The sequence below is a fragment of the Diceros bicornis genome, chromosome 20 (assembly GCF_020826845.1).
Source record: "Diceros bicornis minor isolate mBicDic1 chromosome 20, mDicBic1.mat.cur, whole genome shotgun sequence".
NCBI classification, from domain to species: Eukaryota; Metazoa; Chordata; class Mammalia; order Perissodactyla; family Rhinocerotidae; genus Diceros; species Diceros bicornis.
This window is the reverse complement of record NC_080759.1, coordinates 21925039-21947132: the sequence shown is the minus strand read 5'-3', so window position 1 is coordinate 21947132 and position 22094 is coordinate 21925039. Positions and strand designations below refer to the sequence as shown.

Genomic DNA, 22094 nt, shown 5'->3' with positions numbered 1-22094 from the left:
GCTGAAATCTCTGCTCGTTTCTTTCAGCCTTCTTGTTACCGCCCAAAAAGGGAGTTTGTCTGCCTTCCACAAGACATCCCAATAGTCAAGAAGCAAGGTGGTAGGAGAAAAAGGACTTTTTATTACAGCTTGCTAGCAAGAAGGAAGATGGCCAACTAATGTCCAAAAAAAACCATCTTACAGAACAAAGACTACAGGCCAGTTATATAGAGGGCTGGTCTCCGAGTTGGGGGGCATCCATCTGGTCTTAGTTCCTAGCAGTCTTTTGTTTTACTTGATATGCATCAGAGACTGGAGCAACGCCCTATACCCTGATCTTTCAGTTGTCATTGATGATGGCTATCAGCATAGACTCTCTGCCAGGGGGTCATCACATTCGTAAGGAACTCAAAAGAACAAAGTGATCAACTTATAGCAGCTGGGAGGGGCCATAAAATCCAGAGTTAGTCAGAGTCATTCTAAGTTACAATATAGTTTCTTTTCTACAATATGGCTTCCCTTATGTCAACCTTATGTTGAGCCTGTATCATTCTCAGCTATTGTTTTAGAGCCTTACCCATTCATGTGCAGTTCAAAAGTTCCCTGCTCTGGAGATCCCTCCTTTTCACTGTTTTCCCCACTAAATTTCCAGCTGCTCTGGCAACCCTAAACTCCATCTCGAGACTCCCTGTATTGATAAGACTATGGCTTTCTGCTTGAGTTCTTGATGTTCCTAGCTGCCTGGACTAGAGAGTACCTTTAGGGGTAAAACTGTATAAACTTGGATCTAATCCAGTTTGGTTCCCTTCTTTCAAAAGTTAGAGAGGTCCAGATTCTTTCCTGCTTTTGGTCACTCTCTGGTCCCTTCAAACAGTTGTTTTTTTCTGTTTTGTCCAGAGTTTATACTTCTCATATAATTGTTAGGCAGGTAAATCTGATTTTAATGGTAGGTAAATCTACCATTACCCAAATTGGAACTTCAGTAATTGGGAATTGAGCAAATAAAGTCTAAAAATATAAGCACAAATTATATTCAGTAAAGATTGAAAAGAGAGATTGGAGGAGGGTAGGGTATGAAAGCCTTCATGGAAAAGATTGGAATTCGCTGTAAACCATGAGAGGTGGTTGGGATGGACTTCCATATGCTGAGATAGTGTTCTTCCACTATATTGCAAGCGGAAGGAACAGATTGAGCTGGTGGGAACATACGGGCTATGTTTAGAGGAACAGTTAACAATGTGATTTGACTAGTTGTTTACTTCCATGAGGAGTAATTAAAAAGACTGGAAAGTGGGTTCTGATTATTTTGTAGAAGTGCTTAAATGCCAGGGTGGGAGATTGAAATTAATTTGGTAGACAGTGGAAACTAAAGTTTTTGAGTTGGGCAGCGAGCTTGGGAGTTGAACTTAAGGAAGATTAATCTGGCAACGTGGCAAAGGGTGGATTGGAGTCAAGAAAGGAGGCAGAAAGATTAGTTAGGAAAGTATTATGGTAGTTTGGGGAAAAATAAAAAAGGCTGTAAGCTGGTGGTAGTAACATAACTAGAAAAAGAACTGCAAAATTAGGAGATGAGGGAGAATAGGAAGGGTAGAAACTGAGTGAATGGTAGCTTATTGATACCAGTTGTTACTATTTAGCCTATACATGTTTTTTTTTTTTAATTTTTTATTTATTTTTTTCCCCCAAAGCCCCAGTAGATAGTTATACGTCACAGCTGCACATCCTTCTAGTTGCTGCATGTGGGACGCGGCCTCAGCATGGCAGGAGAAGCGGTGCGTCGGTGTGCGCCCGGGATCCAAACCCGGGCTGCCAATAGCAGAGCGCGCGCACTTAACCGCTAAGCCACGGGACCGGCCCTATACATGTATTTTTAATAAATAAAATGAGGATAATAATAAAGGCTGTTTCACCTTTGCAGGAAGTAGAGCTCCTGGCTCCTAAGTTTTTTCTGTATTATTTCTTCTTCTCCACTAAGCTAATGTGTATCTCAACACTCATCAAATTACTTGATCATGTTTATATTGACACTTCTATTCTCAGCATAGTTTATCTAACTATAGTTTATCTATCAACTGAGAAATCATATGTGCTTTGAAAAGGAAGAACCAATATAAAATTATCATTTGTTAATAGTACTAATACAGCCAGCCAATGTGAAGTTCTTTTGCTTACAAGGTGGGGTTTATAGTAAGAATACCATACCGTGGTAAGATCATTATAGGGATCTCATAGGAGTCCCAGAACAGTAACCACAGTGTATGACCAGAACTTGAGTAGCAAGAACTTGTGGATCTTCACTTCAATGAGAGCTACTTCCCATGTATTCTCTTCTGTGTATATCTCATATCTTTCCACTATCCAAATTACTTACTGAACCCTCTTTTCTATATTTTTTACTTCCACATTTCTAACCAATGTTTCATAGAATGCTATGCAGTTGTCCTTCGGTATCTGCGGGGGATTGGTTCCAGGACCCCCACGGATACCAAAATCTGCAGATGCTCAAGTCCCTTATATAAAATGGCATAGTATTTGCATATAACCTGGGCACATCCTCCTGTATACTTTAAATCATCTCTAGATTTATAGTGTTTAATACAATGTAGATACTATGTAAATAGTTGTTATACTATATTGTTTAGGGAATAATGACAAGAAAAAAATGTCTGTACATGTTCAGTACAGATGCAACCATCGTAGGCCTTTCCATCTGTAGTTGGTTGAATCCATGGATGCAGAATCCATGGATGCAGACCCTAGGGGTATGGAGGGGTGGCTGTATTTGCCTTTGAGAGATTCGTAATAAACATTTGTAGCAAACAGTGTTCTCTACCTTTTCATAAACATACTAATAAAAGTGACATTTCTGAAGTTATTTGGTGTTTTGTAAAGAGTCTATGTAGATTTATAAACATTACCACTATCCTAGATTGAAAAACTCAATTAGATGTCAGATCTTGGAGCTTTATTTTTTTAAGTGGCCATATGCTTAAAAGAGTATTGTCCATAATGATGGAAGGTTCATTAAGAAGAGTGGGTGTTTTTGCCATCTGTTTTTTGGGGGGTAATGATAGTACTGACAATTGCACTCATCAGTAATTTTCTAGATATTAAATTTATAAGGTCAGTTTGAGAATCCTCTTCGGTTTTTTTTATTAAACTCTAATTTTTCTTTTTTTGTTGTTGAATAAATAATTTTATTAAAGACTAAAAATTGCTGAATGTCTTCGCAATTATAAATTTTTTTATTTGACAATTCATGTTGGAAAATCTCCCAAATTTAACACAGAAAAAGATCTTCAAACAATTAACAGTTTTAAAGAGATTATTGAAAATATTTCATCAGTAGTGTGCTTATTTGACATTATAGCGACTGTTTATTTTCTAAACATTTTACTTTACTTTAAATATTGATTTTTTTTTTCAGCCAAAACTTAATGTTAAATCCTGGAAAAAAATTGTTTCTTACAGGGCTGATCCCTTGTCCAACATGGTTCTAACCTTCAGTACTAAAGAAGACGCAGTTGCCTTTGCAGAAAAAAATGGTATGTTTGGTCTGTTTTTGTTTTGCTTTGACAAATAAAATCAAGATATGATTTTATGTTCTTAACTTTAATCAAAACCAGTCAAGGATATAGAATTTGAGTTGAAAGAAGTCTTTCAATGTGTCTAATCCAGTGGTTTTTAGATTTTTTACAGCATCAGAACACCCCCTCCCAAAAGAAAAATCTAAAATGGAATGCCCACGTAACATGTAAAAGTTGAACTGCTCTAATTTGAAGTAGAGGCAGGGGATAAAACTACTTGTCTAACTCCTACCTTGTTTATGCATCCCTTTGCAAAATCACTGACATTTGGTTTTTAAACTCTAATTGAACATCTTATAAGGCAGGCTGTTCCAATTTTGACACCTGTTTATTTTCCTTTTTAATTTGAGCCAAAATCTCATGTCTATTATTCCACCTAATAGCTCTTCAATTATTTGAAAATAGTTATCATTATCATATTCCCTCTAAAATATCATGTAAGCCTAAATGTCTGTCTGTATTTGCCACTTTTTTAAATATAGTGGGTCTAGTACCAAGTATAATCTCAACTCGACAATTATATTAATGCAGCCTAAGAGTATATTAGCTTTTGAAGTTGCCACCTAAAACTGTTGGTTTATGTTGATCTTGCTATCAACAGAAATGCAAAATGTCCCTTCTCATTTTCTGCTGTTAAGCCATACAACACAGTAGTGAAAAAAGGCTTTGGAGTCAGACCAGTCTGAATTCTAATCCTTATTATGCCACTTTGAAGCTACATGATTTTGGATTAATTTCATAATGGACTTAATGTTTTTTCATTGTTGAAATAACAGTACTTATCTCATGGTGTACCTAGTCCAATATCTGGTACATTATAGACACTTGGTAACTGTTAGCTCTAACCCTTAGCTCCCTCCATCTGGTATTTCTGCTCTTTGCCTCTCTTGGATTTAAATGCACTACTGTGCATTTTTACCTAATGTATTCTGTTGCTCTAGTTGGTCATATTGAATTTGAATCTAATTTAGTTATCTATTTAAATAAGATAATGTCTATTTACGTGTATTATTACTAGAAGGCAGTATATAAAATATTATTAGTGTTATCTAACATATTTGACATAAATGTGAAAGCACCATAAGGTTATTATTATTATCTAAAATATTTGCTTTTCACTGGAAGTTAGTATTATATAGCTTATGATTAAGAGTCTGAAGCCAAAGTGCCTGGATTTGAATTCATATTGGGTCTCTTACTATTTGTGTGACTTTGTACTTCCATTTTCTCTTATGTACAATGAGAATTGTTGTGAGGATTGAATGGGTTAATAAAAGTAAAGTGCTAGAACATAGTTAAGTAAAGTGTATAATAGTATATAAGTTTATCCAATTATTTTATTGGTAGTAGACTTTTAAAATCTTTAAAAAAAGATTTTTAAGTGCAATTCCTCATTAACACTTCTTTGGTAATTTTCAAATTTCTTAGTTATGTAATTGTTCTCAAAGTGGTCATAGTATTTAAAAATTATTTTGATTTAAAATTAACATTGCTCTCTTTTTAATTAAACTGTAATATAGCTTATCAAAAACAGTTCTATTAATGTTTTCCATGTTTGCAGCCTACCATATTTCATGTCTGGCACCTTGAAAATTATTCATTTGAGGTCTGTAACATGAGTTTAATAACAGGAAATCTAATTAAACTGTTAAATCTCTGGTTAGTGTCTCTCTAAGCAGTCACAAGGACTCCATGACTACAGTTGCCATGTGAATTACAGGTGTGAACTAGCCACTGCTGCTGTTGAAATCAGGTGCTTTTCCAATCTGATTTCTACCTCCCCAGGAAAGAAAATTGAGGAACATTATCCAGGTCAATAGAAGGTACAACTTGAAAAAGCTTAGTGGATAGTACCTTATAAAACTGTAGGCTAACAGTGGATCAGAAATTTTAACCTACAAGGTAGCAGGAATTATATCCATCTTAGTCATTGCTTTGTCCCCAGCACAAAACCTACACAATGGACACTCAATATCTGGGAAATTATTGACTTTCTAAAATATATTCCTCTACTCTAGAATTTGAAGCCACTCTTATCTCCTGGGAAAGGCCTCAATGATTATTCCTCTTGGATTCACTATATTACTTGCGATCTGCCTCACTTATTTAACATTTAGCGTTATATATCTTTAAATAGATAAGTCCTGTTTCTCTAGCTATTATGGCGGCAAGTCTAAACAAACACCATTGAAGTGGTACGGAATCATGGGGTGGAGGATCTTTTCCAAATTACCCAGCATCCCCTCCATTCTGATTTGCCTCTCTTAAGTAGGTGGATAGTGGTGGGAGACATACAAGTGAATCCCCTCTCCCCCTGACACCTCACGTCATTCTGTTGTGAGCTAGTGCTGTTGAAGGTTGGGTGAACCAATGTTCTGGTAAATTAAGGCATTAAAAAGAAATGCTTCAGAAGCACTGATATGTGAAGACTTTTGGATTAAGAGGATGGTAACTAGGATTCTTATTCCATAATTGTCTACCTCACAGGAGAGCTTGAGCAAGTCATGTTTTACTATACTTAGCCTTTGATAAGCATATTTCTTCATCTTTCAAGTGGGAAGTTGGATTGGGTAATGCTCAAAAACTACAGACTTAAGGATGTTAAGCCCATGTACCAGCTCATATATATCTTCATTTCTTTACTGTCTAGCTCAGTGCCTTATTCATTATGTGCTCTAGGGGAAAAATGTGTTTTTGTTGATATAGATGATTCTGTGTTGATAGTAAAATCTGGCAAAGGTTATCCATTTATGAGCATTAAATGTTTGCCTTTCAAAAGTGTCTAGAAGTAGGAGGTTAGGGTAAAACTGCCAGAAAAAAAAAAAAACATAATTTGTATACTCAGGGACTATTCTGAAAACGAACAACCTTTCATCACCTTCTTAGTTTTCTCATTTCCCTTACTTTTAAATAGTTAAAAAAAAAAGTTATAACCATCATTTCCCTTGACATAAAAGATTGTATTATAAAGAATAAGTATGATGAGAAACAAGATTTTCAGATTCGGTTGCTTTCTAGAAAACATTTTTAATGCCTTCTAACTATATTTCAGACTCAGGTAATGAGTATCATCATCACAAAAGTTAACGTTCATAAGCGCTAAGTCATGAGCTAGTCACTCTGCTAAGTGCTTTTCATTCGTTCTAATTTAATCCACACTGCAAGTCTGTAAAGCAGGAACAGTTATCCCCATTTTATAATTCAAGGAAACTTGATGTTTCTAAAACCTCAAGTAACATTAACAAGGTCGCATACCTATAAGTGTGTGAGCAAGTTGAATTTAGACAGTCATATTCATTCATTTATGTATTGTCCATGACTGCTTCTCAGCTACATTAGTGGAATTAAATAGTTGTAATAGAGACGATATGGCCCCCAAAGTCTAAAAATATTTTCTGTTTGGCCATTTACAGAAAATATTTACTGACCCCTGGTCTAAACCATTATATATACACTGCCTCAATACTGTAACCCTTTCTTCTTTGACATTTTTATAAATCCAAACTACTCTTTATTCAGACATCTTGAAGGGCCAATGCTTAATAGATATACTCCTCAACTGGTAGTTCAATATAAACACTAATTTAATCACTAAAGCACTAGCCTAGCTTTATCTTACTATGCCACAACTGTGTTTCTGCCCTTATCCCCAAACCTGCTATATACTTTCCTCCACCTACAGGCTTATTCATGCTGTTCTCTTTCTCATCCTTATCCCGGCCTATGAACTCCAACCTAGTCGTCAAAATACATTTTAAATGTTATCTCCTTGCTGATCCCTTTTCGGGTTTCCCACCTTCATCTCCCACCCACAACTGGATGTGCTCTCTCTTCCTTTTCTTAAACAATAATTTGTTCCTTTCTTACAGCTCTTATAGTATGGTTTTGTGTTTTACCTTTTTTGTACTGCATTCAATCAGACATATGTGGAGCACCCTGTTGCATGCCAGCACTGGTGGCTAGGCTCTGGGGATTAGTAGTAAATAAGGCATAGTTCTCGTACTCAAACTGTAATACTTTATCCTGCCTGGTGGATTATAAGCACCTACTAGGGAAAACACCCAGTCGCACTCATCTTCATCTTTTAATGTGCTCAATAAGTATTGGTGAATTTGAACAGTACACTTAGTGATGTTATAAATTATTCTCCAGATCATGTTTTAAACTTTTCTTTAAATCGCTTTAAATTAATTTACCTACTTGTTCTGTCTTTTAGAAGAACTGCTAATTCCCTCTAATTAGAAATCTGAAGAAAGAAAATTATAGTATGGTGACGTAAAATAACCAATAACCATTCTATAGATAAGAGAAATAAGGTGAGTTGCACTTGAGCCAGAGTGAGGATTATAACCTGGGAAGGCCTTAGAAAGCGTTCTGGAGAAGCATGGTTTTCAGTACAGTCTTATATCTTTTTAGAATAAAGAACATACATTAAACACACCCAGAATACATTTTCAAAGTTTCAAAGAGGTATTTAGTTGCAAATTAGCAGGTCAACACAACCCTGATGTCAGGAAAGGAGCTAATACGGGCCTTACCAATAGGTTGTTACCAGTATGGAATAGGAGGGGAGGTACGCATTCCTATCTTGAGAGTGCATTCTTTACTTTCATGGGTAAAGCAGATGTACAATGTATGTTTGATAGAGCATAAGTCAGGCTTCTTGAGTTCGAGCTGAATCAGTTTTGAACCTGAATGGTAACCCCATATACCTCAATATGTGAAAATCTCTTGTCAAGTAGAATGATTAGCAATTTCTTATATTTTAGTGTGTTTGTAAAATACAACCAATAACTATTTTTCTGTCAAATTAATTTGGAGCTTATCCTGAGTTTATTAAGGGGTAGTACCCTGAAGTATAGTGCAGTGTACTTAAGATGGTCATTTTATAACCTTAGAGTAGTTTCCAAGCTGTATATTATTTGTTCTAAACTCTTCCTTTTTTAAGGATACCTGAGACCTACAGAAGGTAGTAAAACAAGACCAAGATCAATCACATGTTCCCAATTGATAGGGCCCGAGTTTCTAGATACCAAGTCCAGTGTTTTCTCTGTGATACTATGCTGCTGGTAGATCTTAAAAATTAATCATTTAGGTCTGCACTGTCCTATATGGTAGCCACATGTGACTGTGTAGCACTTGAAATGTGTCTAGTTCGAATTGAAATGTGCTGTAAGTGTAAAATATACACTGGATTTCAACAACTTAGTATAAAAAGCATATCAATATTTCTAATAATTTTTATATTGATTACGTATTGAAATGATATTTTGGATATATATTGGGCTAGGAAAACATGATTAATTTTACCTGTTTTAGAAAACTTTTTAGTCATTTTTTCAGTGTGGCTACTAGAAAATTTAAAATTATCTGTGTGGTTCACATGTTTCTGTTGAACAGCACTGATCTAGAGTACTTAGCAATATACAGGATATACATCATATACATGTTCTAAATATTTCATTAATATATATTCTATAGTGACTATGAAAGTAGGAAAACCTTATCCAATGAAAAGTTCACATTTTATACTTAAGAAATACAGTTCCATTCTTCAGACACTCTTACTCAGGATGAATCAAGGATAAGTGGAAACTCTTATATTGCACATAATATAATAATGAAATAAAATAGCTTAAAGAGACCTATATTATATCACAAAAATCCCATTAATCACCTATTTTCAATTTTTTAAACCAAATAAGTTATTGTGTGAGTCCATCTTTTTATATAAGAATGTCCTCATCTGTGAGACTGAAAGAAGTTCTCTTCTTTCAGCTATTAATAATTCCTTCACCTACCCTCCCCTGCTTGTCTGTTTTGCTTAGGTCTCTCTCCTCACCATACCTCACTTCCTATGGAAGGCTGGTTCTGTGAAACTGGGGAGTGGGAAAGAAGAAAAGACGGAATGCCCTCCCATGGCTTCTTTTTCCCCCTGCTCCCCACCTTCCACTTCCCCAGCTCCTACTTCTCTCCCAACATACAAAGTAAAGAAAATACAAATACCCCTATGTCTTTTGGCTTTAACTCCAGGGCCTCATCCTAAAAGTCTCCCTTTGAGCTCAGCATATATTCCGGAGGAACTCTTTAAAGATACTCTTTCTCTTTTTACAAAGAAAGGTTATCTGGAGTTTCCTCTGAAATGTAGATGAACCTTGCTTTAGTTCTTTGTCTCTCACCCCTGGCTTTTGTCTTTCCTTGTGTTTCATGATAGGGTCGAAGGGTGGGTGGGGAGGAGAAGGAAGCTGCATCACTGATAGAGGAAGTGGAAGATAGCTGTGGAAAATTTCAGTGGCTAGAAGGCTAGGATCTACTACCTTTTACATGCTAATGAAAACCAGAAAGGGCTTTTTTTCCACCTGTTTGATCTGATTTGAAACTTTGTGACTTTCCTCTGGTATGCCATTTTACCCCCTGTGTTTTTCTCATTGTTGTTAGTTGTAAAAACTCTTTGAAATTCTCAAAATGGAGGAGAGTTTCTTTCAGGAATAGGAGAGAGAATAAGCTGTGAAACAGCTTTCTGTTCATAGTGGATCTATTGAGGAAAACCTGCCTCTGAAGTAATAGAAGGTAGAAGCAGGGAAGGAAGCAGACAGGTCTGTAAAATTAATTCTTGTTTCACTGGATCATAAATTTATCTGCTTCTCAACTAAAGTTCTGGAAATCCTGACTCAGTCCACTGGTATGGTCTTATAATTAAGTGATACCTTCAGGAGTCTTTACCCAAAAGTGCCTAACATAGTCCTTTCTCCACAGGGCTCTGAGACAGTCTTTTCTTGTTGAAGATAAGGCTCTCTGGCCTGTAGCTGACTGCAAGAGCTTTAAGGGAAGCATCAGAGTGAAAAATGTCTATCCATAAATGATAAAAGACTTAAAATGACTCTAGTTAACATTACTGATAAATTTCAAAAGTGAAATGTATTATAAGAATTCATAACAAGAAAAATGCGGCTTAAAGTCATTCCAAAAATGTTATAGACAAAATATCTGCAGTCATTTAAGCCTATTTTCAAAGAAGACAGTGCATGTTCATCTAATTTATAAAAATGTATAAACATAATCTTTACAGAGAAAAAATCTTGAGATATGACATAATAATCCTGAGACATACTGTAAATATGCCAAACATATAGTAAGAATATACCAAAAATATATCAAGCATTTCAAGTAAAGAGATTCAGTAAGTCTGGGGTAGATCCTAAATGTCTGTATCTTAATAAAACTCTATAAATAAGTGATATGGATTTCCAATTGACATATACTGACCTAGAAGTTACAAGATCCAAACTAAAGAAGGATAGATGCAACCAAGTTAATATTTTTAAAAATAACTGAAATAGTAGTGACTGATAACCTATACTGTTGTCTAATATCAGGCAAAGCAGCACCAGGGCTACTGTTGTCTAGTATCAGGCAAAGCAGCACCAGGAAGATTTAACCTCAGGATGGTTAAGCATCTCTTCTGACTTGACAATTCTTAATACAGCTCATTGATAGTAATGTATCAAATAAACCTAATTATTTCTGGCACCTCTCTGAAAGGATACATCTTTGTGATTTTCCAGAGGCCCCCTGGGGAATCTCAAAGATAGTTTTAAGGTGCAAAGATATTCTGGATGTTTTATTTTACATTTATTATTTGATTTTGGGGAAGCAAAAATAAAATATTGTCAGATTTGAACACTTACGATAGGAATAGGATCATGGGTGCCCGAGAAACAGTATTTGGCTAGTAGATTCGAACACTTTGCGTAGCAACAGGATTATGGATGCCCAACAAGCACTATTTGGCTGCTCATTTCAAAGTGACAATAAGACTTATAAACATAGAAGGTAACATGATTATTAAAAACTTGAGTTCTTACATAAGCACCAAGGACTTAAAATCAGCATAAAGCATGTATGGTTATTCAGATAAACCACAGAACCCATTGCAGTCTAGGCAGATTAGACAAAAAAAATAACTCATCATATTGTAGGTGAAGGCAACAAACAGTAAACTATGAAACAAGCCCATCAAAATTGAGCAAACTTTGCTACACATTTCATAGCTTTTCAGACTTATTTTTTAGTCATACTGTAAGGCAAATAAAATTTCCTTTTTGCAAATCTTATATAACTTTCTGTATTCATTCAGGTTTTGTCCTTCACCATTCTCTTTCTCATTCTGGAATAATCAGTCATTTTACATTAGGACCTAAATATTCTCTTTTTCCCTTAGTAAACAAAAACATTTCATTACCTTGCATACAAAGTTATACCTCTTTGCCACTATCGCTCCTCGTAGAGTTTCATTCATGTATACTAATTATATCTTTTAACCAAAGTTACTTTGATTTCATAAAGAAAACTGAGAGAGAGATAATTGAAAACTATTACATACCAGCATTTTAGTAGACTAGCACAACTCATAAGTACACATAGCACAACTTTCTACAGTTGTGTGTGTTCTTTATAGTCCAGCTTCTCCAGATGGCAAAAATGAATGTGTCCATTAACAAACCTGAAGATCCAGTCTCTCTGTAGCATATAAAAATAGGAAGCAAAAGTGTATAAACTTAAATTTTTGCTTAGTAATCAATGGTTCAGTGTCCTATCTTAGAAATGATCTAGGAGGGCCAGCCCCGGTGGCCTAGTGGTTAAGTTCAGCATACTCTGCTTCAGTGGCCTGCATTCGGTTCCTGGGCGCAGACCTGCACCACTTGTCTGTCAGTGGCCATGATGTGGCGGTGGCTCACATACAAAAAAAAAAGAGGAGATTGGCAGCAGATGTTAGCTCAGGGCAAATCTTCCTTGGCCAAAAAAAAAAAAAACCGATCTGGGTATCTAATAAATATCCATTAATATCATCTAAGGTTTTAAGTTACCCAAAGATCTTGGAAATTAATTTTCAAATTGACATACTATAAAACATAATTACTGTTGAAATAAAAAGAAGTAATGCTAGTTTATTTGATCAGTAAACTTGTATAAGTTTAGAAAGAACATATCCAAGTAGAATAAAAATCTATGCTTGTGTTATATTTAACACTGATAAATTAGAGACAACATAGCTGTTTTTATTAAACCAAAAGTATTAAATTTGTCTTGTTTGCTAAAAACTTGCCTATGTTATCTGAACTTGAATTCTTAAGTATTTCCTGGGTCCTATAAGAATACTTTTTAAATCTAGCACATTAAAAGTATTAGAAGTTCAATTTCTTTGTTTTCTGGGAATTTTAGGAATATTCCACTTATACAAGTGCTTATTTTTCTCTGTAAGCCAATCAGAACAGAGCCCAGAGCCCCTTAAAGAGATTTTATAATCTAATTCATTACTATCATCTCGAGGTAGAAAAACATTATCCATACGCATAATGAGAGGTAAAGGCCTTTCTGAATTAACAGACATATAGACAAACATATAGTCACACAGCTTATAACTTCAATTCTAAAATTTCAGGCATGGGTTAATAGTAAACACAGAATTATGAATGCACTGGTCCATACTCAAGAGCTGTTCTCTTCTCAGTGAGTATAAATTCTTCATTTATTCGATCTCAGATAGACAGAAAAGACTAACCAGATTTTCTGTCTTTTCTCACCTAACAGATAATAGATCTCTAAAACCATTAACCCATTTAAAGGAATCATCAAATGATCAGACCATAAAACCAATTTCCAAAATTAGTAGACAGCGAAATTAAAATTAGAAAAACAGAGAGTCAGCAAAGTTCTCTTGTGTTCACTTCTTGGAACCAAGAAGAGACGTGCTTGGGCTTGAAATAATGTGTACCACTTCTAGTGAAGAAGTTTGCCTGGCTTTGATTGGTGAATCTAATAGGTGTCTCAGTGGGACCTCCAAATTTGTTAAAAGATATTTACCAAAAAATATAAAATCATGACTCTAATGTGGATATAAATGTTGAAGGATTTATTTTACTCATGAAATAAGGGAGCCAGGCAGATGTTATAACCAATTGAAAGGAAAAGTCAATACAGCACAATTTCTATAGAGTAAAAAGAATGTTGAGATCGTTGCAAATGGAGACAAAACTGGTTTTCAGGGCTGGGGGAGTCACTAGACAGGACAGAATTTATATATCCATCAATTACAGTTGATTCTCGATATTTATGGTAGTTATGTTCTGTAAAGTCACTATAATCACCTCAAACACTAAATTTGCAAATACTGAAATATTGCTCTTAGGGAAAATATAGGATTAGATACCTGCAAGCCTCTGATCACAAAATTTTGTTAACCAATTAATACACAACCCTGTTTTTACGTATGTTTCTGTTTAAAAACACCTAATGTAATGTATATTGTTGATTCATGAACATTGAACTCATGACCAACAGCACAATAATTTATGCCTGAATGAAGCTTATCTAACACCCATTGGCATATTACAGCCTTCTTACATTTAGGAACACTGGAAAATACTAAAGCACTACATTTGGGGGCCATTTTAAACAGCGAAATCACCAACAAGAAGCACAAAAATGAAAAAAGATGTGACTGTAAATAAACCACAAAAAGGACATTTGTTTACAGTGTGAGAGCTGAAACAAGAAGGCAGAGCATTACTTTGCTTGACCTCAGCTGGGAACGTGTGTGTTGGGTGACTTAAATTTTCACCACTCTATGCATGTCACAATGACCATGGAAGCATCGTGAGTATTGATTTGGGGGTTACAAATAGATTTTAGTAAGTAGGCAAATTCACAAATAGAGAATCTGCAAATAATGAAGGTTATTTGTACCTACAACTTACAGAGTTGCAAAATAACTCAAAGACAGTGAACAGGGCTAAGGTCTGGTGTGCTGTAGACACTACGTGGTTTTCTATTGAGGCACAAAATTTTATTTCTACATAACTTTCTCTTCCTAATCCCCAGTCCCAGGTACTGAGTGTCTTGTGGCTAGGGAAATGTTCAACTTGACTGCTAAGGCTCCTGAGAGAGAGAGCAAGAGAGATGAATTCCTTAGATTCCCTATTGGAAGTCTGAAATAATTTTTCTCATAGAGATAGTGTTATACATGGTGGCTCAGTGAGGTTCCTAGTGTATTATGGGTTAAGCAGGATTCTGGAAATCCCCACACCCCAGACCAATTACATCAAAATCTCTGAGAGTGATTTTTGGACATCCACCATTGTTGTATAGTTTTTTTCTCTAGAAAAATGTGTTCTACATTTTTAATGACAGATTTTCAAATGTACTTTTGGAACGTTTGTTTTGTGTCAAGTTCTGAATAATGTGGTTCCAATTACTGCTTTGCAAATAATAATATTGTATAGCAATTATATTATTTAAAAAGATCAAATTTAAGGGGGCCATTGACTATCACATCAAAGGTGGGGTGTCTTTTGAGGTATTGCAGCTGTGGCAGGTGTAGGGTGTTACTAATCTAATAAATATTTCAGGTGCCTCTCATTTTCACCTTATTTGCTTATATCATTTTATATAATTTTTGTGGAAATAATTGCTTTGCCAGTGTATCCAAAACCCTGTTATTTCTCCTCCGTAATATTTTCTAAAAGAAGATCTAAGATACTTTTAAATTATTCTAAACTTCCTCCTCCCCCTGAAATATTAGAATTCTTGAGAATTTCAAAGTAGAGGAATTTTAAAGTGAAATTCCTGAAAAGCTATTTTTTTTCCTTTTCCTTCCCCTTTAAATTACATTTTATGTTTATGCTTGCTTTCACTTAGGCATAATATGGGTACATAGCCTGATGAGGAATCTTAAAACCTTCCAAGTACCAACATACCTCACTTTGGCCTCCCACAGCCTTTGCTACTCTGATCGCATGCTTCTGTTAGCAGTGACTGCCAGTTTTGTCAGTTTGTGCCAAATTATGTGGTGGTTCTTGCTTGTACACAAATGGACAGTAGGAAAAATCATTCAACTGTTCACTTCCGAATGTCACGGTTTGAGATTAGGTTATTAGAGGAGAAAGACCTTTTACAGGACTTGAACCAAGGTTACTAGAGGTAACATATTTCACAAGTAATAAAAGCACTGATGAATGTGTCTCTGTATTTTTGCATTACTGAACCATAAATGAAATGGATCTGTAAATAAAAATGAATGGAATTAATTTTCCTTTTCTGTCTCATACATGGAATTCATAGGTTAATTGTGGTGTTGTTATTTTTCAGAGGTTTTTTTTTTTTTTTTTGATGGCATTTGAAAAGATTACATCAAACATTCATATCATAGGAAGTAGAATATCCCAACTACAGTCTGGAGATCAACAAAATAAATGGGCATATTTCTGAAAAAGAAGTTGAGCATATGATATTACAGATCACGTTTTAAGTTTACTAGAGCATTTGCCAGAGGTACTTCTCTGATACTAGGGCTTAAAATTTGAAATCTCTTTGTGAAAGCATTCCAGTGTGTGAAACAGCAAAGGGAGTCAGCATCTCATCATTTAGGTGCTAGTGGTTGGATTTGTGGTTAATCCATGCCATATGGCTGCTCTCCCTCAGTGGGAAGTGACGGCAGCCCTAGGAGCTTTACCCCATCCCTGGGGCAGCTGCCTTGGACTCAGTTGCTTTGATCTTCTTGTCTTGCACAGCTGGGAAGAGCAAAGGCTGGTTTTCAGCATCCTAATAGAATAACATATGGGACCATTGTTGTAGACTACACCTTGATTCTATATAAGCATTCTTCAGAGAGTGCAAGTCTTTTCACTTCCATGATCTCACTCAGAAACTCGTTTGAGTTTTTTCTTTAAAAATACCCTTATTTTAATAGGGTTGAAAAAGAAATTCTTATAGAAATTTAAACATTTCACAAATAAGATTCCATTCTTAAATTTCTACATTCTATTTCTTGCAAGTCATATTATGTTCTTTCTTTTTAAGAACAAGTTGCAAATGGAAGTAGAAAAGATGAGTACAGTTCATCTAACTTACCGATGAAGTACAAATGTTTAATGTCCTTTCAAGTGTTGTTATTCTTACAATTATTGTCTTGTTAGCTGAAGCTCACTGCTTGCTCCAGTAACCTTTATATTGCCACAGTATTACAAAAACATATTTGGAGAAGATTGTGGTATGAAGTATAGTGGGACCAGTAATTTGTTCATCTAGGCACTGTAAGGTAAACAGTTTGAAGAGGGATGCTTGGAAATGTGGTCTGATTCTTAACAGAGTTCCAAAAAAGAGAAAATTTTCATTATAACGTCAGTCCTACATAGTAGAAACGTTTTCTGAAAGATAGATAGAAAATCCAAAGGGAGAGATACGTAGACTCTGACTTGAGTTTCAGTCTCTATTGTGAATTGTCATTAGACTTCCTCATACCCTTCTTCACTTTTACTTAATCAGAGAAGCACAGTTGCATGTGCAGCTTTGGGAACAAAGTTGTTTTCCACAGAAAAATGTGAGGGGAAGAAACTTTTTCCCCTGTGTATCCTAACAATTATGGGTGGCTGTGGTAGAGTAATAATATGGAGATGGATACTGTTAGCACATGCAGGTTTCTTCCTTGTGTGTTTTTGTTTGTTTTCACAGGGTGCTTTGCCCATCTGCATTCCAGTCCCTATAATGATACTTCTATTTATTGTTGTTATCACCATCAACAGCAACTATAATCTGGCTCACAATTCCCAAGAGCCAGCTCACTCCTTAGTTACCAGGAGAAAACCCAAACCAGTTGTTCTTTTATGTGTACAAAACCCCAGTCTTCTCACATTGCAGTGACCCTGACAGCATTTTGAGACTCCATGAACAGAACAGATAATAGAGCTACGTCTGCATTCTGATGCAGTAAAAAAAATTCTTTTTCTCCCTGGTGATTGAAAGACAGATTAACCATATAAATGAGAGAGTGATTATCGGGTATGTGTTTGTGTATAATACCAGTTCCTAAATATTTCCAAGTGCATTCTCATTTCTTCAGTTCCTCTTATACTGTCTTAATTGGACTGGAGAATGTGTGTTGGGAAGCAGAGCAGGGAGGGAACATAGGTTCTCTCACCCATCATTTGGCAAGGAAAGGTCATGGAGGTCTTGGGTAACTTCCCAACACTCATTATAACCAGACATTGAATGTACACTAGAAACCATTTCCTTGCTCCACAACGGTGGCGGGAACGTATCAGGGACATAGACTTACTTTCTAGGGATTCTTAAAACAGTCTTTTCAACACATTTACAAAAATCAAAGGAAAAAAAGTTATAGAATCACATAGATTGAAAGGCAATGAATGAAATAGATACAAATTGCAGTTACAGGATATTTTTAAAGAAATGCAGTTTTATTTAAAAGGTGGTCAGTTGCATAGCTTTAAAGTCAACCAAGTTAAAATCCTGGCTTTGCCACTTACAAGCCGTGTGGCTTTTGGCTGCTTGTTTATTTTCTCTTTGCTTTATTTTTCCTCATAATTAAATATAAAATTAGAGTATATAAAATGCCTACCTCCTAAGCCAAGCAACATATCAACTCAATTTTAAAGCTTAATAAAAATACATTTAAAGCACTTAGCACAGAACCTAGAACATAGAACACCAGGCACACTCCTGCCCCAAGGCCTCTGTGCTTGCCGTTCTCCGCCTGCAAGCTCTTTTCCCAGACATCCCCAGGACTCACTCTCTGACTCCCTTCAGGTCTTCACTCAAATGTGACCTTCTCAGGGAGGGAATGCTTGTCTGTCTATCCTCTCTAAAATGTTCTCTTAGTACTCATTAGCATGTTTTTTTAATCTTAGGTATGACTATATTAGTACCTAATATACTATGCTTTTACTTACTAATTTCTCTTCCCCTACTAACTTGAGGAAGTTTGGGAATTTGTTTGTTTTATTCACTGCTTTGCCTCTGGTGTCTAAAGAGTCTCTGACACAGAGTAGGCAATAAATAATATTTATTAAATGAGTAGCAAATGCTCAGTAAAAAATAATTATTGTTATAGCTGCTTCATTGAATTGAGTATTTTTATAATTATCAGTACCATTTGCTGATTAATGTAGGAAGTGCTTGAGAAGTTTATGTTGAAGTTATCATGATCAGTTCACAGTATTAATTTGCTTACCAAAACTCTATTCTATAGTTAATAACTAGGCCAAATGATACCTAACTAGACCTAAAGCATCACAGATTCAAAATTAATGAGTTCCAATGTGATGGAAATTTTATCTACACTAATACTTCATATAGAAGATGTATTGCTAGGAAGTTGCAAATCAAACTTGAGGGAGAAATAATAGCCTCACATTTATCGAGTGCTGACTGTAAACCACAAGAGAAAGTATAGTTAAGGCACAGGCTCCAGAATCAGGCTCTCTGTTCAAATCCTGATTCTGCCCCTTCCTAGCTGAGTGACTTTGTGCTAGTTACCTAACCACTCTGTCTCAGTTTCCTCACTTACGTAAAGGAAATAATACTAATGAAATAAAGGTCTTACAAAAGGACCTTTCTTATAGAACTCACATGACTGTTAAGTGTCGGGTACTTTCTCAGCGCTTTACATGAATCAGCTTATTTAAGCCTCATGACAACCTATGAAGTAGGTACTATTCTTATACCCTTTAGTAAGTGTCTTGAAATGCAAATAACCACTTGTTAAAGTACTTATTTTTAACTTTAGGTCCTCTTAAAGTAAGATATAGCTCTGTGATTTTTGTTTTGTTTTGTTTTAATGGGTAGGAAAGTTCTCAAAACATTTTCTCTACTCTGTGAAAGTAAGGTTGTGTTAAGCAAGTGAATTGAATCAGTATTTTCTCTCCTGGATTCTGATGTTTCATTTGTATTATTAAACCATTTATTTCATTTGCTTTCCTGCTTCTCCATTTCCTTTTACAGCAAATGGACTTTCTTTGAAGACGGAGTTCCAGCAGTGGAATTGTTAATTATTTCTGCTCTTTGGACACTAAAATAGGCAGCAGTAGCAGTACATTTTGATGACTTGAGTTTCATAGGCTTCACTCTTGTGGCAAAATTGAATTAACTAAGGGGCTGTTGAAACATAAAGCCAGCCTTGGTGGTCCAGGTTTGTTTTCTGGTCAGGGAACCACATCGTCTGTCATACTATGGCGGCTGTGTGTTACTGTGATGCTGAAAGCTATGACACTGGTATTTCAAGTACCAGCAGGGTCACCCATGGTGAACAGGTTTCACCAGAGCTTCCAGAGTCCACCCACTTCTGAAAAAATTGGCCATGAAAACCCTGTGAATAGCAGTGGAGCATTGTCTGATATAGCACCGGAAGGTGAGAGGATGGCACCAAGCAGGGTTCCGCTGTGCTGTACACAGGGTCACTAGGAGTCGGACTCGATTCAGGGGCACTAACAACAACAAATTGAAATGTAAGCTTTGTGGCAGCAAATACTATACTCACCAGGAGATAGTAGAATTCATGATGACTCACAAGATCCAGAAGCTTACTTAAACAACTATATAATACTCAGTTTGAACATTTTATATATCACTGCATGATTCAGCTATGAATCAAATGTTTCAAGATGAGTTATTTGAAGAATGTTCTGAGAGAGAAGAATGATAAATTACAGGGATGGAAAATGGATCTTATGAAGAAAAGTGAAAATTATAGAGGTTGCTTGGACTAGGGAATAGAAAGGTGACTTAATTATATTTTTAAGGAGGAGGATGTTGACTTGGTTGTTCTCCATATCTTAGAAGAACTGAAGAACTGGACGTACAGCAGAAGACATAGATATAAATAAATCTAGTTTTCAAAATTATAAAACATGAGAAGGGTTTTAGAGAGAAGGTATAAACTCTTAGAAGAGAATAGATAGTTTAGACCAGTGGTTCTCAAACACCTATGCATAAAAATCTCCTGGGATCAGTAAAGTGCAGATTCCCAGGTGCCCACCAGAGATCCTGATCTGGCCTTTGGTCAGGCTTAAGAATTTGCCTTGTGATCTAGTACTTCTGTGGGATTCTAATGTAGACAGCCCTTGAAACAAACGTTGGAAAACTTTTTGAGTTCAATCAGTAGCCTGTCAAAGTCCAGGGAGCTTAACCAAGTAATCTCAACTTTGTGATTTATATAGATAAATATGTACGTTTTTCTGTATCACCTCGAGTGAGCTGCAAAGTGTCGTAAAGGGACCAGCTTTTAGAAAACAGTGAGACAGGTTCTATTGTTCAATGCTCCTCATTGCAGTTATTAAAGAAGTCACATATTAAACGACACAGAGGAATGGAAAATTTTACATAATGCATAACCATCAGTAATTGAACAGAGAATATTGAACAAGGAGAAATCGAATCATGGGTTACACCTTTAATTTGAGATAAAGTAAATCATCTTCAGGCAATGTTTTGGACCCTCTTGTCACAAAGGATTATAAGGGAACAAATTACTAAGTAAGTATTTATATTTCAGATGTGTTGACATGTACTCCTGATGATAAATGAATGTTAAATTTATGCAAGTTAGCCTCTGCTTGCTGTGTTCTTCAGGTATCCTCTTTAATTCTGTTCCTGTGGATTTGTTTTTGTTTTTGTTTTCTAGGATGGAGCTATGACGTTGAGGAGAGGAAGGTTCCGAAACCCAAGTCCAAGTCTTATGGTGCAAACTTTTCTTGGAACAAAAGAACAAGAGTATCCACAAAATAGGTTGGCACTGACTATATCTCTGTGCTTGACTGTGAATAAAGTCAGCTGTGTAGTATTTATAGTCCATGTATAATACATCTCTTAATCTCCTAATAAATTTGACCTTTAAACTACAGATACATTTTGTGGTGTCTATTTTAAATGTTTTTTGATGTCTCAAATTGAACATGTTACAATTTCCTATATATAGAGGAGATTTGAGGTGATCATACCTTTAGGAAATTTCAGTACTTAGAATCTATTAAAAGGAATGCTTGAAATCAGCTGCAACATTAAAGTTTACGCTTGCTTTTTATAGCCATTCGCAAGTTAATAGTGTTTATAAACCACCAGCCATCATTATTAAAATGCCATCTTAGAAATTCTTCTGTTTTATCATAGGTAGAGAAATTCATGATTACATTGCAATCTGATAAACCTAAACCCAAATCTCCTTATTATTGAAGTTCTCTTCTTTATTTAGAGCTTTATATTTTCTAAGCTTCTTTAAGCCTGAGTGAATTGTGTTTCATACTAAACTCTGCCCACAAATCAATACTTTATGATTGTGAGGGGGTTCAGGTGAAGATTTTATATTCTTATGAATTAAAAGACTCAGCGAAAATAAAAATCAGTTCATTTTTGGAGATTTTTAGTGTTCACTGTTGTTTTTAGAAAATATAAGTAGATGAGGCTTTTGTTATATGTTAATCATGTAGGTCATGCAGTATGAGTTATCATGCACCATACTTTCGTCAGGCTCTTCAGTAAACACTTTGTATGCTAAGCTTCATAATAATTCTATTAGGTAGGCACTATTATGTTGCTCATTTTGCAAAAACATAAATCAAGGCTTAAAAGGACTAAATAACCTACTTAAAGAATCACACAGGTCTTAGGTGCCAAGGCTGGGACTGGAACCCACATTTGTCTGTCTTCAAAGCCCATACTCTTTCATTACTTTAGCTA

General features: G+C 35.6%; 1 protein-coding gene across 1 annotated transcript in view; it reads left to right on the top strand.

The window, feature by feature from the left end:
• Positions 1 to 21261, top strand: part of NDUFS4 (NADH:ubiquinone oxidoreductase subunit S4) — a 99964-nt gene extending 78703 nt beyond the window's left edge. The window contains exons 4-5 of the mRNA XM_058564097.1: positions 3451 to 3524; positions 21043 to 21261. Of these exons, the coding sequence (XP_058420080.1) occupies positions 3451 to 3524; positions 21043 to 21146 (178 nt within the window). The 3' untranslated portion in view covers positions 21147 to 21261. The remainder of the gene's footprint in view (positions 1 to 3450; positions 3525 to 21042) is intronic.
• The last annotated feature ends 833 nt before the right edge of the window (positions 21262 to 22094 follow it).